General features: G+C 40.7%; 1 protein-coding gene across 4 annotated transcripts in view; it reads right to left on the bottom strand.

Moving 5' to 3' along the window:
- EDN3 (endothelin 3) overlaps positions 1-13,620 on the bottom strand; it is a 40,852-nt gene extending 27,232 nt beyond the window's left edge. Inside the window, exons 1-2 of one of the 4 annotated variants that reach the window (XM_088674688.1) lie at positions 12,765-13,620; positions 9,185-9,461 (exon numbers count right to left, since the gene is read on the bottom strand). In XM_088674688.1, coding sequence (XP_088530814.1) covers positions 9,185-9,461; positions 12,765-12,816 — 329 coding nt within the window. In that variant the 5' untranslated portion in view covers positions 12,817-13,620. Of the gene's footprint in view, positions 1-9,184; positions 9,462-10,961; positions 11,177-12,764 lie in introns of those variants that run through there. The other 3 variants (XM_060277322.2, XM_060277323.2, XM_088674687.1) reach the window with 3 other exon arrangements.
- Between the last annotated feature and the right edge of the window lie 6,142 nt (positions 13,621-19,762).

Below are 19,762 nucleotides of genomic sequence, written 5' to 3'. Positions count from 1 at the left end.
TGATACGGCAACCCCACCCCACCCAGAATGCAAGTTTTATTTTAAAATATCTGCACAAGTGAGGATGGAAGAAATCGGAATATAATATGGAATTTAACAAAATTGAAACTGTGTGTGAGAGAGAAAGGAACTGAGAGGGAACCAGGGAAGAAATGCTATGCTTTGAAAATATAGAATAAAATCCACCCTAACCTCCATTATCCATAAAGGAATGTGTTTGAGATAAGGATAAATCACCATAAATCAGTGGCAGGGAGGAAAGGAGTCTACCAGTTATGAGAATAGAAGTTTTTGGATTAACTATCTGCAGTCTAGATTCAGACCGTTCTTTCTAGGCTGGAAAAATGGTAGAGATGGCTTGTTTACTGGAAACCGAATCACAGGACAAAGCAATGCAGTGACTTTTGAAAACTCTGAGATAACAACTTCTCCCAAGACATGACTGGAACCATCAACAGTTGCAGAAATAAAGGATGCAACACCATATATGGATGGAAAGACATCATGGGGGGGGGGAAATGTCACACACAGGAAAGAATAACGATTACAGCTAACGTTCCTCATTTGAAACTTTATAAATTACCTATTATACCAACACGAATTGAAATCACAAGATTGTAGCTGTTATATAAGGGATTATAATATCTGAATGAAAATTATTAAAATTTTGGATCGCAGAAAAAATGTAGAAGAATGAACTTATCAACTCTAGCATGCGAGGGGGGCAGTTTAATTAAACTTTATAATTTGACATTTGAATAATTGGCATTAATAATTGTATCAATTGGAGACTTCTGGTCTACCGCCATCGCTGAGCGGCGAGGAAAGCTCAAGCTTTGAGGTTCCTGGCGCTGCGAAGGAGGGGGGAGCTGCGAGAGCGCCGCAGACCTCCAAAAGAACCCCAGATCAAGCTTTCTGGGGGCGTGGAGACTCAGCTGAGCCCCAAAACGTATCATTCGCTCCCTGGTAAGCTCTATTAAGAGCCCCAAGAGCGAGCGGAGCTGAGACGTGGGTGTCTGTGAGTGGATTTGCTACCTCCGCAGCATGAAGCTCCGAGCCGACAGCCCGTTGAGTGATGGATTCTTCCAATTTTGAAAGAATTGAGGACTTTGGTAACCATGAGTAAAAGAAAATGGATTTTTAATTTGAAAAAATTGGCCACGGGGAGGAAATTTAAAAACGGAAGTCGATCTCCCCCATTGAGTGAACTGAGACACAGTTATCTTGCCCGAAGCCGGAAAGATTGACAGGAAGCTTTCCATTTCCAAAGACTAGACTCAAAACCTTCCCCCTGAGGCAGGGTAAAGGGGAGAAGGGGTGAACTTAGTAAAATCCCTGTAAAAAAAAATTATTTTGGACTGGGGAAAGTCCCCCTGTAAACTGGAGTCGGGTCCCTGGAGGGATCAGCGAGCCGCCATTATGACATCACAATAGGAAGGAATTTGTTTACCTCTTTGAGGTCGGGAACTGTCAGTATTGAAGAGAGTGCAAAAAATAAGGCTGTGAATACCGTAAGAAGTTTGATAAATGCTATTTTTGTAAATGGACATAAGAGTTTTAAGGTATGAAGAAGAACTGAAAATGCTAGTTTGCAACCAGTTCGGATATAATTTCTGTCTTTGAAGTTTGGAAATACGAACTGCGCCATTTCCTGTTTTGTAACCTGTGCTGTTCCAATGAAATTTGAGACAAGCAAGATGCCAGTAGACACAATAACATCGGACTTCTCTGATTTTCAAGAGGAATTTCTGAAATTGTTATGGGAACTAAGGAGTGCAGTACATCAGAATACAATACAGATTGGAAAAATAAACCAGAGGTGTGTGGAAATTGAAAAATGATTAATTTCATCAGAGAGTGTAAAGAAGAAAGATGAACATTCATCAGTCCTGGACAGTGCAATTGAATCTAAAGAAGAGGAAGGGGCATGGAACATTGTGCTCCGGGGGGGGGGGGCAAGACCCATGCTTGATTCAAAGGGTTTTTAAAGAAGAACCAGTATGGAATAATGCCCTCCCAGTGGGAGAGGGAGAGCAGGATCCATGCTGGGGTCAGAATCTAAGGGGAACAAAAATTGTGAAAGGATTGAAAAGTGGAAATTTGGATGGATGGTATCGTGTAATGGTTAGAGAATTGGGGAGACAGCAGGGGACGAAAAAGAAAGTGTGGTGGATAGGCTGTGACAGAGTGGGAGTGGGGTGAGGAGTAATAATGGATGTTATTTTCTGACTAAGATGGTCCAGAACTGGATTGACCTATGGAACTGGCTGAATCTTCTGGGAGACTCCGAGTCCGGGGGGGGGGGGGGCTGAATCAGAACTACGGTGAGTGTTTAAATGTTATTAGGATAGAAGAAGTAATGTTTGAATTTATGGATAATTTTTGGGAATAAATTTTAGGCTAAGTGGTGAAATAGAAGATAATAGAATCATAGAATCATAGAGTTGGCAGAGACCACAAGGGCCATCCAGTCCAACCCCCTGCCAAGCAGGAAACACAGGGAAAATAATTTTTTATTTGGAATAATTGATGAATTATAGGTTAAGGATAGTTGATGTTTATAGATTAGGAATAATTGAGAAATAATGAAACAAATGTGTGTTAAAATTATTTAAGATATAATATGAAAATTGCTTAAGTTGGATTTAAAAATGGACTCAGTGAGGAGGGAATTGAGGAAGTCTACAATGTCAAGTAAAAATGAAATATTGTTGTAATTGATATTTTTGTTTTTTGTTTTTTGTCTTTTTGTTTTTGTTTTTGAGTTTTTTTTGTATTTTGTATTGTTTTAAAATGAATAAATATTATTTGGGGGAAATTGTATCAATTGGATAAAATTGGTATTGTTATAATGAGGCTGTTATTGGAGCAATATTTGAAAATCATATATATATGAATTGTAGAGATATGGAAACCAACAGGAGCATATCCTATGAAAATATCTAGCAAAAACCTTCACTTACTAGTACAAGCAAAATACCATACTATAAAAGTGTCCTGGAGCAACTATTACAGCTTTTCAGATATGCACCATGAAAAACTAAGCAAAGTATCATCTGACAAAAGTGCAATTGACAAAATCCATATGTACAACATGATGGGATCCAGAGAAACATACAATTTCCACGGTTTAAAAAAATAATAATCCTGTAACATCTGGATTTCCCTTATGCAGCTATTTGCTATTACACAGGAGTTTTTAATTGAAAATGTATGCTTATATTGTTCTCTATGACACAATGGGCACTGTTTTCAATTCCTTGCATTCATCTGTGAGAACTGGGTGCTAAGGTGGAAAACATGCATCTGGGTGTCATACATTTTCTGTGTATGTGGAATTTAAACACTAACTATTCAAGCCACAAATCAAATGCATTTAAAAGTTAACTAAGAAAGGTCAGTGTTGGGTGGATCTGAAGGACTTCAGTGTTTTTGCAACTGGCATCTTCATGAGGGTCAAAGTAATCTGTATTCTGTAATCTGTAATCCAGTTTAACTCTTATGTTTTTTTCCTTACAACTTTTATTTCTTATAATGTATTTTAACATATTACAATTTGAATTCTGTGGAATTCATATTGTAAACAATATATAAGAAATAAAATAAGCAATAAAGAAACAAAATAAAAAACACATAGCATCTAACATAGCACATTACAATTGCTACAACAGGCAGAAGAATCAGTCCACTAATACCCACAGCCATGCTCAAGTATTCCATAGGTTAAAGGGTTTGGAAACCACTGGTCTTTTATTCCACAATGCTTTGGCATTAGAATGCAGGGTGGCATTGTGATCTGTGTTAAGCTACAACAAAAGCAAGAAGTACATTCCCACTGTATACCTTTGTAACCAAAGCATGAATTGACACTACAAATTCTAAGAGGTCAAACTGCAGTGGCCTCTTCTCAAACACCTCTTGGAATTGTAGTTCTATGAAATAGGCAAAGGGCTAAGATCAAACAAGGAATTCTCTGCTTTCCATCAAACTAAAATCATAGTTTGTAGGGATCATATGGGAAAGATCATGACTAGTAAAGAGATATAAACTCAATGAAAGTTCAGTAGTGCAGTTTTATGTCCCAAGAGCTCAGGAATCCAGCTTTTCAGAAAGGCAACCATTGTATAGTATGCTCTAACCATTTGCTCAAGCAGAACACAGATTGTACCAGGGTGGATTTGATTTAAATCAAACTGATTTAAATCACGATTTAAATCACTAGTCAGTACGGCTTGATTTAAATCATAGTTTTCTACATCAAGACTAATTCTTGCTGGTATAACTTTAAAATGCAAGTAGATGAAGATTTTTAGAAGAACAATTTTTCATATTAGTTTTTTTTATCCCCAGTTTAATAGGTTAATCATTCATATTTGGACAACTTTACTGTTGTACTTAGGAAGGAGAAAAATAATCATTACCTTAATAATAATAATTTAAATAGATTTATTCAACTGAAACAATAACATTACAGCATATGTTATTTGCTTAAACAAACATCCATGTTTGTTAACTAATTTGGCTAAACAAAAACAAAAAATATATATTTTAAGAAACTTAGACTGTCAGCCCAGCCTACACATGAAAAACTTAAATACTGTCCACTCCAAACAATCAGAAAAATATTGTTTCTATTCTATTCACTGAACTTCTTGAAACTTAGCACTGAAGGGCTTGTTTCTGTATTCATAGGTTTGTAGAACAATAGGATTAAGGTCTTTTGCTCAACTCTGTTCATGTTATAACATTTTTGCTGTGAAGAAGAGGCATGTGACCTCTGTTGAGTCAAATTCAGTTTTGAGAACTGCAAAAGTAAACCAAGCGTCTGTGATAATATCTTGTAGGCAGAGAAACTGCCCAATAATCTTACAAAAACCTCTGGAAGAGCATGACATTGTGAATGGATTAATGGCATTTATTTACCCCCAAAATTAAACATATACAACCTTATTCTACATAATTAAAAAAACTAATCTTTATTTCATGATGGAATAACCTTTGGATGGTAATGTATTTTCCTCAAAAAGCATTTTATTTAAAAAAATCCAATTTAAATCAAAAAATTGATTTAAATAAAAAAAATCCGATTTAAATCAAAAAAATCCAAATTTTTTGATTTTTTTTAAAAAATCATTTTTTATCCGCCCTGGTTTGTACACATTTTCAGTGTGACCTAGCACAATATTTTTCTTGCAGCATGTTGAACTGCAAAGGCTCTATAGCAGCACCTCCGAATTGTTGTCCCATGGATCACCATGAATGGAATGCTGTTTTTTAAAAAAGGCAAGTAACATCTAACAATCAAATGTTTCCTCTTTCCTGCTTCCCCTTGCCTGTTTCTCAAGTACATAAAACAGCTTAACCACTCCGAACTAATGTTCTGAAAGAAGCACAATCTACGACCCGACACCCTGCTTAGAAACCACCTGGAAACCACAGCCCACCTTAGAGGTTGGCATAGCTCATACTTTGTGATAAATATCCGCTTTATCTATAAGCCGCATTAATTCCTGGTCTGGGGAAAACGTGGTATATTAACAACAACAGAAATGGCATTCTGCACATGCTAAAATACACTATTGCACATGCTAAAATACACTATTATTCTGAAGGATACAAAACAGAATTTGAGGGTCTAAGCCCCTCCAAGGTGTGGCTCAGCCGGACGGATGATGGCTTATGTGTGTATGTTTGGGTTTCTTTCTTATATAGTACAGTGGAACTTCGGTTTACGAACGCAATCCGTTCCACGGAGGCGTTCGTAAACAGAGGCATTTGCTCCCCAAAGGCACACTTCTGCGCACGCACGCACTGCGCAGAAGCGATCTGCGCATCCAACTCCACGGAACCCGGATGTAAACACTTCCGGGTCCGCGGCATTTGTAAACGGAGGCGTTCATAAACCGAGGTAGGTGTAAACCGAGGTTCCACTGTACTCAAATCTGATTTAAGCAAACTTGAGGAACCTTTGACTAAAAGGTAGGGTATAAATCTTCAAACTCAATGGCAACAGTATGGAGGATGCAAAAAGGGCTACTCATTCTTAGTCTAAAACAAGAAACTAAACCATACTGTCTTTTCACACAGAGAAACCTAGTAGAAACACAAGAGAGAAGGGTATGCTAGAATCTTTTCAACATGCTCATTTTCTATGGGCAGGGATTAACTAGCCTCTTGAGGGAGCAGTATGCAGCCTTTGCAGTCTGAAGCTGTATGTAGTCCAAACCAACTGTTATATGGCTCCTCCAATGTTCATTTCACTTGTTTATTTAAATAGTGCTAACAATGTGCAAGGTGTTTTACAATTTGTATGAATACAAATCCCTGCCCAAAGAAACTTACAGTCCAAAATTGTAAACAGGAGTGGCAAGACCAGTGAAGTGGACAAGATAAATTGGTGGGGGGGGGAGAATATATGTCAATAATTAAAAACTTTAATTAACCAGAATATACTCATCTTTTTACCTTTTGTCACATGATGAAATAATAAGGAACCTTTTTTCTTTCATACAGTTCCTAATATGTTAAATGCATAACATTATTATTACTACTATAGCAAGCACCTAGCAATTTCACATGTCAAAGTAATAATAAATATAGCCCTGCAAATAAATTTACAAAAGATGCTTACCTACAACCCTTTTTCTAGCCTACCTGCTAACATTATACATTCCAAGCAGCCACTGTCAGCCAAGGGATGGATGAAAGAAAAATAAATACAGTGTTCCCTCCCTGGTTGCCTGAAGGCAATGCTTCACCACAGATGATCAGATAAGTGGCTACTTATGGTATAAGCCTGTAATAATATCATTAGCAGGCCAGTGTAACTCCAGTGGACCAATTGCCAGAACAGAATATTCTGAGTAGAAACTATTTGTGATAGAGATCTAGAATCGTAGAATCACAGAATGGTAGATTTGGGAGGATTCCCGAGGGTCCTCCTAGTCCAACCCCCTGCAATACAAGAATCTCAGCTAAAGCATACATGACAAATGAGCATCCAATCTCTGCTTTGAAACCCCAAGGAATATTTATTATAACTTGAATCTATTGGTTCGGGTCCCACCCTCCAGGGCAGGAGAAAACAAGCTTGTTCCATCTTTCATGTAGCATATCATATCTCTCAGTCTCCTCTTCTCCAGGCTAAACATACCAAACACTCTCAACAGTTACTCTCATAAGGCTTTGTTTCCAGACCCTTGATCATCTTGGCTACTCTGCTCTGCACACGTTCCGGCTTGTCTATATCCTTCTTAAATTGTGGAACCCAGAACTAGACACAGTACTCCAGGTGTGGTCTGAGCAAGGCAAAATTGAACAGTAATATTACAAATTTATAGGAAGGGGGGAAAGAGTAAGGGATTGTGTGTGTGTGTGTGTGTGTGTGTGTGTGTGTGTGTGTGTACTTCTTGCATGCCAGACTGTGCTGTCCATAGATCTTTGTGGAATTCTTGAAATGTCTAGTGTAAAGGGTTGGATCTAAAAATTAACTCCTAACTTTAACATTTGCCAGATGCACAACTTCAGCAGTTTCCTCCAAAAAAAGAGAAGGGGAACCTTTTCCAGCACTCACTTTCACTGTAAAAATAAAAAAATAAAAATACAGTATCCTTCCATTTTTATGTAAACACTATTGAGGCAGTACAACTGAAGGTCTTTAATGTTTAGGGAGGTTTTTAATGTTTGAAGCTGTATTGTTTTTAATATTCGGTTGGAAGCTGCCCAGAGTGGCTGGAGAAACCCAGCCAGGTGGGCGGGGTATAAATAATAATAATTTATTTTATGATTATTATTACTTCAGCATCTGAGTTATTTTTGTCAAATTAGTTGTCAGCCACAAAAATAATTCCATCTAGAGGTTCAATGGTGCTGTGGTCTAAACCACTGAGCCTCTTGGGCTTGCCGATCAGAAGGTCAGCGGTTCGAATCTGTGCAACAGGGTGAGCTCCCGTTGCTCTGTCCCAGCTTTTGCCAACCTAGCAGTTTGAAAGCATGCCAGTGCAAGTAGATAAATAGCTACCGCTGTGGAGAGAAAATAAACAGTGTTTCCGTCACGGTCCTTTGTGCGCCAGTAGCAGTTTAGTCAAGCTGGCCATATGGCCTGGAAAGGTGTCTGTGGACAAACACTGTCTCCCTTGGCCTGAGAAGCGAGATGAGCGCCGCACCTGCCTTTGATTGGACTTAACCGTCCAGGGGTCCTTTACTTTTACTTTACTTACTTCATACTCCAGGATCTGGTGAAGTCACTGCAATATTTAGGGTAGGAAGCAGGCATCTACAAATCCACTTGCTCAGTTAAATACCCCAGGCACTCTGGTGAAAAGGGACATCCAGCAGCTCACAATCCCTCTCCCTTCCACACTGGAATACAGCCAACTGCATTCGTATTCCTACTTGGAGAAGACAAGAACCAGCATCACCATACCTTTCCTCTGGGCTCCGGCGCATGAGGTTCCTCACACAATGGCCCAACACTGCCATGCCGGAGCTGTCAGGCCTGACCCAGGGGCAGGAGAGGAGATGCGCCACTCGTCCGCTGGAGTCTGGCATGTGAGGGAGCTGCAGAGGCAGCTTCCTCGCATGATGGCCCAGCACCATTGGGCTGCCCAGTCCACCGGGGGGGCACTTGCCCCACTGGGGCACCAGCAACATATGCTATGCCACTGTGGGTGAGCATAAGTAGTGACTGGTAAGAAAGCCAAGCCATTCCTTGCAGACTTACAGCTAGAAGGAATTTTCATGCCAGTAAGATCAGCTGCTGACCCTGTTCAGTTTTTGCCTTCCTATCCAACAGTTGCCTTTGCACAATTCACTAGCGCTATCATATGAATAGTTTTACTCATTGGTTCCTTGCTTGGAAGCTACCCCACTTTGATTCACTTTATCTTATCCTATTTTTGGCTTCTGGTACACTAGCTAGGCGATACAAATCAAACATACAGTCAGTTATATACAGCTGCTGGAAGCGCAGCCAAACTCCACAGAAGAGCTACATAAACAACATCTAAGAGATGTATCCAACCAATAACGTATCTTATTCATTCAGCATAACCAGACACTGGTTCTGTACCGTTATGCAGATTAAAATGTATACTCCACATGTAACAGTGCATGTGGAGTATATAAAACAGCAGGGAGATTCACTTTCCACACATTATTCAGAACAAACCTCCTCCTCACTCACTCTGGGGTGTTGATCCAGATTATGTCCAGGTGGCAGTAATAAACACACTCCTTATCTTTGTAGGTGTAGCAAGTGCAGCGCTTGGCTCTGTGGTGTACCTCCTGTGGGCCAGCCACTTTCCCCACGGTGGCGTTGCTGGCTGAGAGCAGCCCTCCTACTGCTGTCTCGTTTTCTTTGCTGACCCTCCCGTGGGGCCCTGGAAACCTCAGCTCACTGTTGTTGCTGCTACTGCCACCACTGTAGAGCAGCAGGGGGCGAGAGACGGGCAGTGAGAAGCCTGCAAAGTCAGGGAGAAAATAAAAGACAAAGTTTAATCAGAAGGGGAAGCTTCTATTTCTGTAGTAAGGCATTTAAGACCAATAAAAAGACAGCAACATCTGGAACAAGATTTAAAGGTCCATTGACCGTCACAATCCTTAGCATGTTTGCTCTCAGTTAATAGTGGTTTTTTATTACTTTTTAATATATGGAATGGAAACTGCAATAAATCATGAACATCTATTTATGCTAATCAACAACTGAGACTTCCACCTATGATTACATGTGTTCATAATAAAGCACAGCTTATCGACACACTGGATAGCTCAGTTGGTTAGAGCGTGGTGCTGATAATGCCAAGGTTGCAGGTTCAATCACTGTATGGGACAACTGCATATTCCTGCATTGCAGGGGGCTGGACTTGATGATCCTCCAGGGTCCCTTCCAACTCTATGATTCTGTGATTATGACAGGAATGAGCCTGTGTGAGCCTTGGTTTGCACACACCCCTCTCACCTCCTCTATCACGGCCATGAGGAGCTCAGAATCCTTCTCTTTCCATTTGATTAACCATGACCCGTTATGCCATCTGAACAAAGAAAAACTATGCTTAATGATAGCTAGGGTTTGTTTGAAACAAGACAGCTTCAAACCATGGGGTGTAACACTATACAGCTATTAATCAGGAACAGAAGTGAAACTTCCAATCCACTTCTCTCAGTCACGCTGGAGGAGTGGAAAGCTCACGAGCTGAAAGCTTGCACAGGCTTATCCATCTCACAATAAACCAGTTTATCATAACATCTGAACATGACCAATGGACGCATATCACTTAGCCATGGTTAATAAATCATAGTTTAATGTAATGAACCATGGTCTACTGTTACATGCAAAGCAGGACACTAAGTGAGTAGGACGGCGTGCATGGCATTTTAAGCCACAGTCTAGCATTAATGAGCAGATCATTCCCACTTCGCTAAAAAGAGCGTAAGAAAAGTCTACTGGTTCAGGACAATGGATCATCTAGTCCAGCATCCTGTTCTCACAGTGACCAACCAGATGCCTATAGGAAGTCTGAAAGCAGGACCTGAGCACAACAGCACTCTCTTAGTAGGAACATAAAACCGCAATCCTTGGCTTAGTGTTCTATCCAAACCAGAGATTGTGGCTTATTTCAATCCCAACAAACCATGGGCGTAGCCAGGGTGGTTCCCCCCCCTAATCATGTAAATAAATAAAAATACTTAACTAATTGACCAATTACCATTTGAGATAATTCAGTTCTGGCCCCCCATATAAAGCTTGCCCCCCCAAAAAAAGTCCTGGTTACGCTCATGCAACAAACCATGATCTGAAGCCAAATTTTGCTTGTAGTTTGTTTGGATAAAAACAAATGACAGTCAACAATTTGGACACCATAAACCAAGGGCAGTTAGTTTTGTTGCTCCTGCTCATGCAAGGGGAGGAGCAAAATGAGACTGATCCATGCATTCCTGGTAAAATATTAACTATGGCTTACCTGTGACCAATGCCAATGAGGGAAAAGTTGAGCAAATGGATGAAAAGAATACAAAATTGTACATTGATTGTCAAACTGCACTACTTTGCCAAGTATAATAAGCACTAATTTCTCCTAAGCTGCCAGTATACAAATATCAGAAGTCTTTTATTGATCTTGGAGGACTACTGGCTTCAACATTTGCTCTTAGCCACTAGAAATGTGCATCTTATCCCTCGGAGTTAGTTGTGCAACTTCTAGATCCTGAAATGCAGGAAATACTCCAAAAATTCCTTGAATAATTTAGTGCCATATTACACTGTGAGAAAACCTCTCACCAAAAACGTGCTGCCTTGCAACAAGCCATAGCATGCAAGTTAGAGGCACATTTAATTGTCATCTGCTAGATCCCTCTGGCATGCAGGATTTCAGCGGAGATCAGAGCAATACCTGCAGGGATGACAGTGCAATCTTAGAGGTGCACTCCAGGCATCCTCACTTCTACAAGCAAGAGATCCTAGGTGCAACCAGTACAGTGCAGTACAACCATGTGAGGTACACAAAATAATACAGTATTATTTCCGTCAGGGAACTTCCTGGTGGAGATAATACCGGACTTTTTGCGTCTTCAGAGCATTTCAGACAGACTACTAAGATGATTCTCGCAACCCCTTGGTAAGGCAAGCAAGAATGATCAACACCATTGCAGCCAAGAGACAGTGGTTTTGCTATCCTTAATGCTATGAAGAGAATGTGTTACTGAGGTTAGATTTCAGCCAGGGATTTATTCCCAGGCTCCTTGTTCATCACAGCCACAGCACGAGGAAATAGTCTTCTTTGTTCAGCAGCGAGGATGCACAACTCCAAAGTACACATAATCAATATAATACTTTGGAAAGGTCTCTGCGTTTTATTTTTAGAAAAATTGTCAGATTTCCTTGATCCAGAAAATCCTACATATTTCATGTGAGGAACAGTTAATAATATGGAAAGGTAGGTTCATAATTTCTTGTTGCCAAATAGCATTATTTTTAAAAAGCAAGGGGATGGAAAAGCAGTTTAAAATGTTGGGTGTTTGGTTTGTTTCTATTTTTTATTGCTAATTGTTTTTAATTATTGTACAGGGTATTTTTTAATATTGTCTTGCTTTTAAGTCACCAAGGGAATAGTCATTCATGTAGCCATTTAAATTTTATAATTACTTAACAACATTTCAGAAGTTATAAGCTTCTGGCAAGATTGTGTTGTTCCTATTTATTCTGTTTGGTATTCCATAGAGCACATTGTTTTTTAAAGTTTTATATTTATTATATTGTATTATTAATAATAGTGCTGTTATTGTTAAACAGAAGAAACAGTGCTTAGAATTTCTCAAATGCCATTAAGAGAACTGTATCTTTGATCTTGACTCTACAGTTACTAGGAGGCACTAAGGCCAGTGGGATTTGAAACTCAGCAATAAATCTTACTTTACTTTGCGCTCAGGTATGTAGGTATAGGATTACAATCTTCCACTGCAATCCTACACTCAACTAGGAATAAGACCCATAGAACTAAACTAGATTTACCTCTGAGACGTGATAGGATTGCACAGCTCAAAACCTATCCACATTTGCTAGGGAATTAAGCCAATTCAAGGGCTGGGTTTTGAGTAAATTCAAGGGCTGGGTTTTGAGTGCGGATCGCGCGGCTAATCGCGCAAAATCGAATTCTTGTTCAGTATCGTCGCTCCCGGGAATCCCTTCCGAGAAAGCGATCAGAAATAACCAATACAATCGATCTCGTTCTCAACCACCTTTGGTTTGGGTTTTTTTTTTTTTTTACCTGTACTCGAGATAACTGTAAGCCCAACAAGTACCAGGAATCCCAGCTCCATGAAATCCAATGGGAAGCTTCGCAACTTGTAGGCAAACACAGACGGCGAGGAAGAGGGGGCTGGAGGGGCGGGAGGGAAACCCCCGTAAGACTTGCGCGTGCAAAATTACTCCTGGCGGCAGGGAAAATCCCGGGTCGCAGCTACATGGAAGTTCTCCTCCCGGACGTGTTTCCTCCACGCGCCGAGGAGTTATCGGCGCCTGGGGTCTTGGATTGCCGGTTGTGCCCCCACCCCGCTTGCCCTCCAGCTCCCTCTTTGCAGAACTAGTCCCGAAGAAAGCGTTGCAAAGCCAAGATGCGCTCCATAGCTCGCCTTGCCTTTCCTCTCCCTTCTTCTCTCAGCACCTCTCGATCCGAATCCGAAACGCGGGTTCGGGGCTTCCCACGCGCGCACCGGCACAAACCGCTTCCAAGCGAGACTGCCGAGCTGCTATCGTCTTTCTCTGTCTCCTCCTGTTTCCCGCATCCTGCTGCAACGGCAGCTTTGCCCAGGTAAATGCCGAGAAAAGCAGGAACACCGGACGCTCCTCCGCCAAGACGAACCAGCTCTCGCCAAAACTGGGTTTTGCGCGCGCTTCTCATCCCATCACTTGCGCCGAGCTGTTAAGCGAGCCGTCGGAGGAGGGGTGGGTTTAGGGATGAAGGCGGGGCGTGGGAGCTGGTTCTGGTCCTGATTGGTTCCGCCCCAGCCCGGGTTTTGCATACGGAGCAACAGAGAGTTGGCTTTAGCTCGCAGGTTGCATCGTGGAGAGGTTGTAAATGCGCCGCTCAGTCCACAGCCACTGCGTGTTACGCAGCTTGTATAAAAAGCATGTACCCATATGGGCGTAGCCAAGCCCCTAACTCAATAAAAATCAATACAAATCTGAGGTTCTGCCGCCTCCTAACAAAAGCCCCCCCCAAAACAAAAATCCTGGCTACGCCCATGCATGTACAGTATACACAAACGGTTTAATGTGCAAAGTACTTAGCAATCTTAAATCTTTGCTGGCTATCCTATCCTCCTGAGCGTGCTTGCCCCGCCCTACAACACCCAGGGACCGGAGCCAGAAGCCGCAGTTGACCTGTTGGGGCTGAGAGACGGGAATATGACCAAAGTCGTAAACAAAGACTACTAGGAAATAGATCAGGGTTGTGAACCTGAGACACAGGGCAAGAGAGTAGGAACGAGCCTACTGCCCAAAGGCAAAATTTGCATTTCTTGCTCCAGCCACTTTTGCCTGTGTTCCTTGGAAGGTTGTCCAGAATGAAATGCAATCTTCAGAGTGAAAAATGTAGCCTACTCTTGGCATAGATCAAAGATGGGGAACCAGCTTTGGCCCTCCAGATATTCCTGGATAGCAGCTCCCATAATCCCTGAGTACTGGCTATGCTAACTGGAGTTGATGGGAGTTCAACAACAAGGAGGACCACTCACAGGCACTGAAAGCACTTGAACCCAGATCTAAGCCTGTCCACTGGACCAGTGGTTTGACAGCTTCCTAACTTCATAGAATCCTTCCCATGTCATCTACCAAGGGTCACATATGTTCTAGGGCACACTCTCCACTCATAGAAGACACTGAGGAAGGCCTCCTTCTGTCAACTGAGAAGCCATTTCTTTCAGCTGCACTTTGCAGAAGATTTCTATTGGTGGTTTAGCTGTGTTTCCAGGAAGTCTGTCTGCTGTTACTGCACTAATCATTAAGGAATAGCAGATAACCTTCCAAGGAATTCCAAGGGTCCTCCAGAACACAGTTAGAAAACTGGTGCTCTAAAGCTGGCTAATTGTTACTTATAAGTAAGGTTGGGGGGGGGGGAATAAGCACCACAACCCTAATAAGTTTACTAAGAAAGCATCACTTTTGATTTCAGTGGTACTTGTTGGGTAGTCAGCTCAGTACTCTGGGACTTCAAAATGCTGGGAGGCACTTGGAAGCAGCTGCCACCCGCTTCCTTCCCTCAACAACTGAGGAACAGGACAGAAGCCACAGCAGCCGTAGCCTCCGTGCCTCTAAACTTTTATAGATGGAGGTACTATCTCTGGGTAAGGTCCAGACCATAAAGCAATGATGTGTAATTTACAAGGGTATTCAGTACTGGTTGTACTTGTTAAAGTTTGTTGGAGAGCAACTTTGGAAGGAAGGTTACGGTAATTCCTCCTTAATGTAGCTGAAAGCCAGATTTCAGCTGCAACTAAAAATATTCCCAGCACTTCCCAACACAAGTACCAAATTCACTGCATTACAAATATAGCACGTTGCAGATTCCTCACTCATATGCTACCCTGCAGATTTACAGTTATTTTGTGACTATAACCCTGCAATATGTTATACCCTGGGTTGGTTGACTCTGGCTAAAAGTCACAGGTGGGGCCACTGCTGGGTGAGCAAAGTAATATGTGTGTGAAACTCCCTGACTGAACTGTAATAAACTGAAGAGCAACTTCTAGAGTGCTATAATTCACAAGTCTGGCTAAGTGCCCTTGACATGGGTATGGCTCCATTACAGGAGGAAATGCTGTGTGATTGAAGCCATAATACCACAAACTGACCTCTATGTACTGGCACATTATTGACACTGTATGCATATTGTGTCAGAATACAGTTTATTTTTATTTTTTATTTTCTGAAAACCACAATACTGTTAGCAGTTGTCAGGCTGTAGGCCAACATCTCAAACTACAACTTACTGTCTCAAAATATTCAGAATGATTTCCAGCTCAAAAATGCATTGCTTCATATGTGGATCTGCATACTGCACTGATTCACTCCACAAAGTACTGTGTTTCACTTATTCATAGTAAATTAAAATGTACTAAGAAGACAGTTTTCTGTTGCAACTCATCATTGCAACCAATGAAACATTTATGAGGGCTATGGTTCCTGGTTTTTATCATTTCCTTTGTTCAGATGTTGCAAAATTCCTTCTCTTTCCCAAGCAATGAACTCTTCATACAGCAATAAGGAAGAACAAGGGAACAAATTATAATTTTATTTCATATTTAGGGACTCTTGTTGACTCAATTCCAGAGGAATAGATGCATCAGTCTGTTGTAAAGCAACAGAGTCCTGTGGCATCCTAAAGGCTAATTGATTTATTGTGACATAGGCTAGAGACCACTATATCATGTAAACTGTAGTAGTCTAATGACCATTTTCAGATTTTTCAAGTTTCTTTAAAATAAGATATAATAAAGATATATATAAAGATATATCCAGAAAGCATGCTGGAGAGTTCACAGTTAACTATCCTTGATTTAGAGGCAGCATCAGACAGAGGTGGTCCAGGATATTTTATCACCTGAAGCTGAACATCTAAATGGCACCTCAGAGTGGTAAAAATCAGAGCTGGCCCTATGGCAAGGCTGGGTGGCGCAGGGCCACCAGGGGGGCGTTGTGCTGCTGTGCCCGCCAGGGGGGGCGCTAGGAAACGGGGGGGGCGCTGGAGGGATCTTTGCACCACGGCGCCAGGGCGCCAGATATGCTTAAGGTGGCCCTGGTAAAAATAAAAAACTAGGCAAGTGGCACTATGCTGCTTTTTAATGGCATACCCAAATTTGCTGCTTGAGTATGCTGAATAGCAGCTCTGGCCCTGACACAGGTGGCCCACTGCTTTAAAATCCACTTCTTTATCCACATAGATCCATCTTTGGTTCTTTTGTCTTCAAACGAAAATAGACAAACTACAGCTAATTCCTCAGCTGCAGTGTAAGAGTGCAACTTAGACATCAGGCACGAATACCAGAGAATCAAACACTGGTTAGGCTGTCAGATTTCCTTCCCTCTTCACTTTAAAAATAACTCTGTGTGTGTGTGTGTGTTGTTTTCGTTTGTTACTATATTGTGTATTTTTGTGTTTTTATATTGTAAACCACCCTGTGATCCTCGGATGAAGAACCGTAGTATAGAACGTACTTGATTTAATTTAATTTATTAAGTTTGTATTCTGCCCTTCATCCAAAGACCTCAGGGTGGTTCACAGTGTAAAAATACAAGATAAAAACACGAAATACATAATAAAAACAAGAAGTTAATAATTTTTTTATTTAAAAAAAACATGAAATGAACATTCATACAACAATCCACTTATTTATTCCTTATTAAGTAAACGAAGTGAGAGTGAATCTTGTCCTGGATTCCTTGGAGGAAGGACAGGATTTTTTAAAAAGAGAGAGAGAGAGAGAGAGAGAGAGAGAGAAATAAAATAAATGTTCCCTTACGTTTCATCATGTGCTGAAGAGCCAAGGAGTGCTTGGTCATTGCACCCAGTGCAAAGTCAGCTTACAGTCATAAAATATATTTCCTACTTAACAGCAATTAAAGTTCAAAATTAAAGTTCAGCAATTAAAGTTCAAAATCTTAGCCAATGCTTTGATCTAGCAACTTTCTTTGGGATATAATACACATATGTGAATAAAGCGGCTTGAATTCTAGAAGACTGTGACTGCTATCAATCAAGGCTGGGTTAAACATTTCTGTGTTTTGACTGTAATGGATTGGGGAGGGGGCTTGCCAAGAGATGGATGTCACCTGTAACTTGAGAATACTTAGATGCCTGTTTGTTACATTTTCCCTACTGATTGAAACAAGAATTGCTTTAAGCCTCATGTGTGACAATGCCCCACAAATAAGAACTAAATTTTGTCAGAGTGCGCCATCTATCTTTATTCCGTTTCAGATAGTTGTTGCTGGAAAAATCCCATGAAGCCTGAAATAGGTGCTCTCTTTCATTGGGCAAGCAACAATATTAAAGGGGAATCGGGAATTTCATTACTGAGGCAAAAAAATGTGTGTGTATGTAAAAGGCACAATTTGCCCATTGAAGCCCCATTGATCTCAGTGGGAGAGATGTATGCATATGTTTAACTCTTCAAAATACTTAATTTTGGCTGGATTGTACCCATAATGCTACACATAGTTAGGTTGCTTTGGTTAATCAGCCTATCAAAAGCTCTGGGGGAAAAAAGGAATCTCTCAAATGTCAATGATCAGGGACATTTCCAAAGTAATCCCATTTAAAGTGATATCATGACTCTTCGTTGTTCATTCAAATGAACTTGGTTTGGGAGTTCCAAACATAATTAAATGGTTCCATCCATTAATTCCCCGAGAGGGTTAAGTCAGTGGGCGATGCCTCTCATTTTCTATTGTCATAAGAAAGGTTGGGTGTGCATTTTTTAGTTCTGTGCAAATTTCACAATTTATAGCATAGCAACAACAGTCCAATCCTGCATAGAGTATGGCACATCTTAGCACATTGTTCAATATGCCTGGTTCTGCATAGGATCACGATGAAAGGGGGGGAGCGATGAGAAAGGAACATATTATTATTATTATTATTATTATTCCCACAAAACATTTTATTTATATATATTTTTGTAAGCAAGCTTTTCATAGGCATGGGCATCCTGGTGTACATATTCTGCTGTTATGTTCACAATGGGAAAAGGTGATTAGTTTATTATTATAATTTTGCACACATGGATCTACTCCTTCCATTGAAATTAATGAAACAGCTTGCCCGCTTAACAGCTCAGTGAACTAATGCACACATGTGTATTCATGTTATGTCCTAGCAGTCTCTCAAGCTTGAGACAATCAGAAAATGAAACAATTGTTCTGAAATATTTAACAGCATAAATTTTAAAAGGAATTACATTTTTCATAAAACAACCAATTTTCTTTCTCCAAATTTATCTGAGTTTCATAGGGCTGTCTATTTGAGAGCTACTAGGAAAGAGTTATCAATATAGCCAAGTAAGTGCTTTGTTTCCTTGATTTTTAACAGTTGTTCCTAACAGCTGAAGGGGTGCAATATTAAATGCCCTGGAAACAGTGATTCCCATCTCCATGTGTTCAGGAATTAGATGTTTCCTTACCTGCAGCAGAGAAGACAACAGAAAAACTGTGGCCTTTTCTGTTGTGACAACAGTATACCCCATAGCTGCCAAGTTTTCCCTTTTCTCGCGAGGAAGCCTATTCAGCATAAGGGGAAATCCCTTTAAAAAAGGGATAACTTGGCAGCTATGGTATACCCCTGCAACATAACAATTTTAGTTTTTGTAAGCCATTTTTGTATTTGGGTCAAAAGGCAAGTTAAAAATATGTTAAATAATATTTAACCATTGGGTCACACCCATAACCTTGAATATATCAGAAAGCAACAGCCCACATTTCCTCAGCACCATGCTAATGAATAGTGCAAAGTTCATGCTTCCCATTATTTCTTGTTGTTAAGGCATTATCAGCAAATGTACTGGCATAAAGAATGCTGAATGTGCAGATGCATCACTCAAAGTGCAAAGGCATCGCTCAAAGTCAATAGGTCATTCTCTGATGTCTGTGACATTTTGACTCAGACATGAAGCCGTCTAGTCACCTTAGGCAAGTCGCCATGATTAAACTTCAATTTCTCAACTGAAAAATGGAGCCATGGATGCCCAAAGGCTTGTTCTGAGAAACCTGACTACAGGCTCTGTCTGCTTTAATGCACTTACTAGAAGAGCCTCTCACCAGTTCTTGGGATTATTGCATGGAGACTACCCCAGGCCCTGTATCTTTAACGTTGCCTCTTAATAGGAAGTCGAGGAAGCATCTGCTTTTGTTTCCAGATCCTATTGTCCTTCCTCTTTCATGCCAGGGACATTGCACATACTTTTGTAAACCAAGAATTCTAGAAGAAGAAGAAGAAGAAGAAGAAGAAGAAGAAGAAGAAGAAGAAGAAGAAGAAGAAGAAGAAGAAGAAGAAGAAGCCAGACTCCGAGTGTGCCATACTGCTGTAGGGGAAGCAGCAGATAAAAACAATAAATGAAAGGGGAATGGGGAAAGGAAAGCCTAGATGCCTCATCTACCCAACTCAGCGGCAAATTTAAATTCAGGAGGAATTTCTGCATTACAGTCTAGCAACTCTAGCTTCAGCAACAAGAGAGAGTTAACAGAGCTGCTCATTTTGCTATCACTTCTCTT

The sequence above is a fragment of the Zootoca vivipara genome, chromosome 7 (assembly GCF_965207765.1).
Source record: "Zootoca vivipara chromosome 7, rZooViv2.hap1.1, whole genome shotgun sequence".
NCBI classification, from domain to species: Eukaryota; Metazoa; Chordata; class Lepidosauria; order Squamata; family Lacertidae; genus Zootoca; species Zootoca vivipara.
This window is presented reverse-complemented; position numbering and strand designations above follow the sequence as displayed.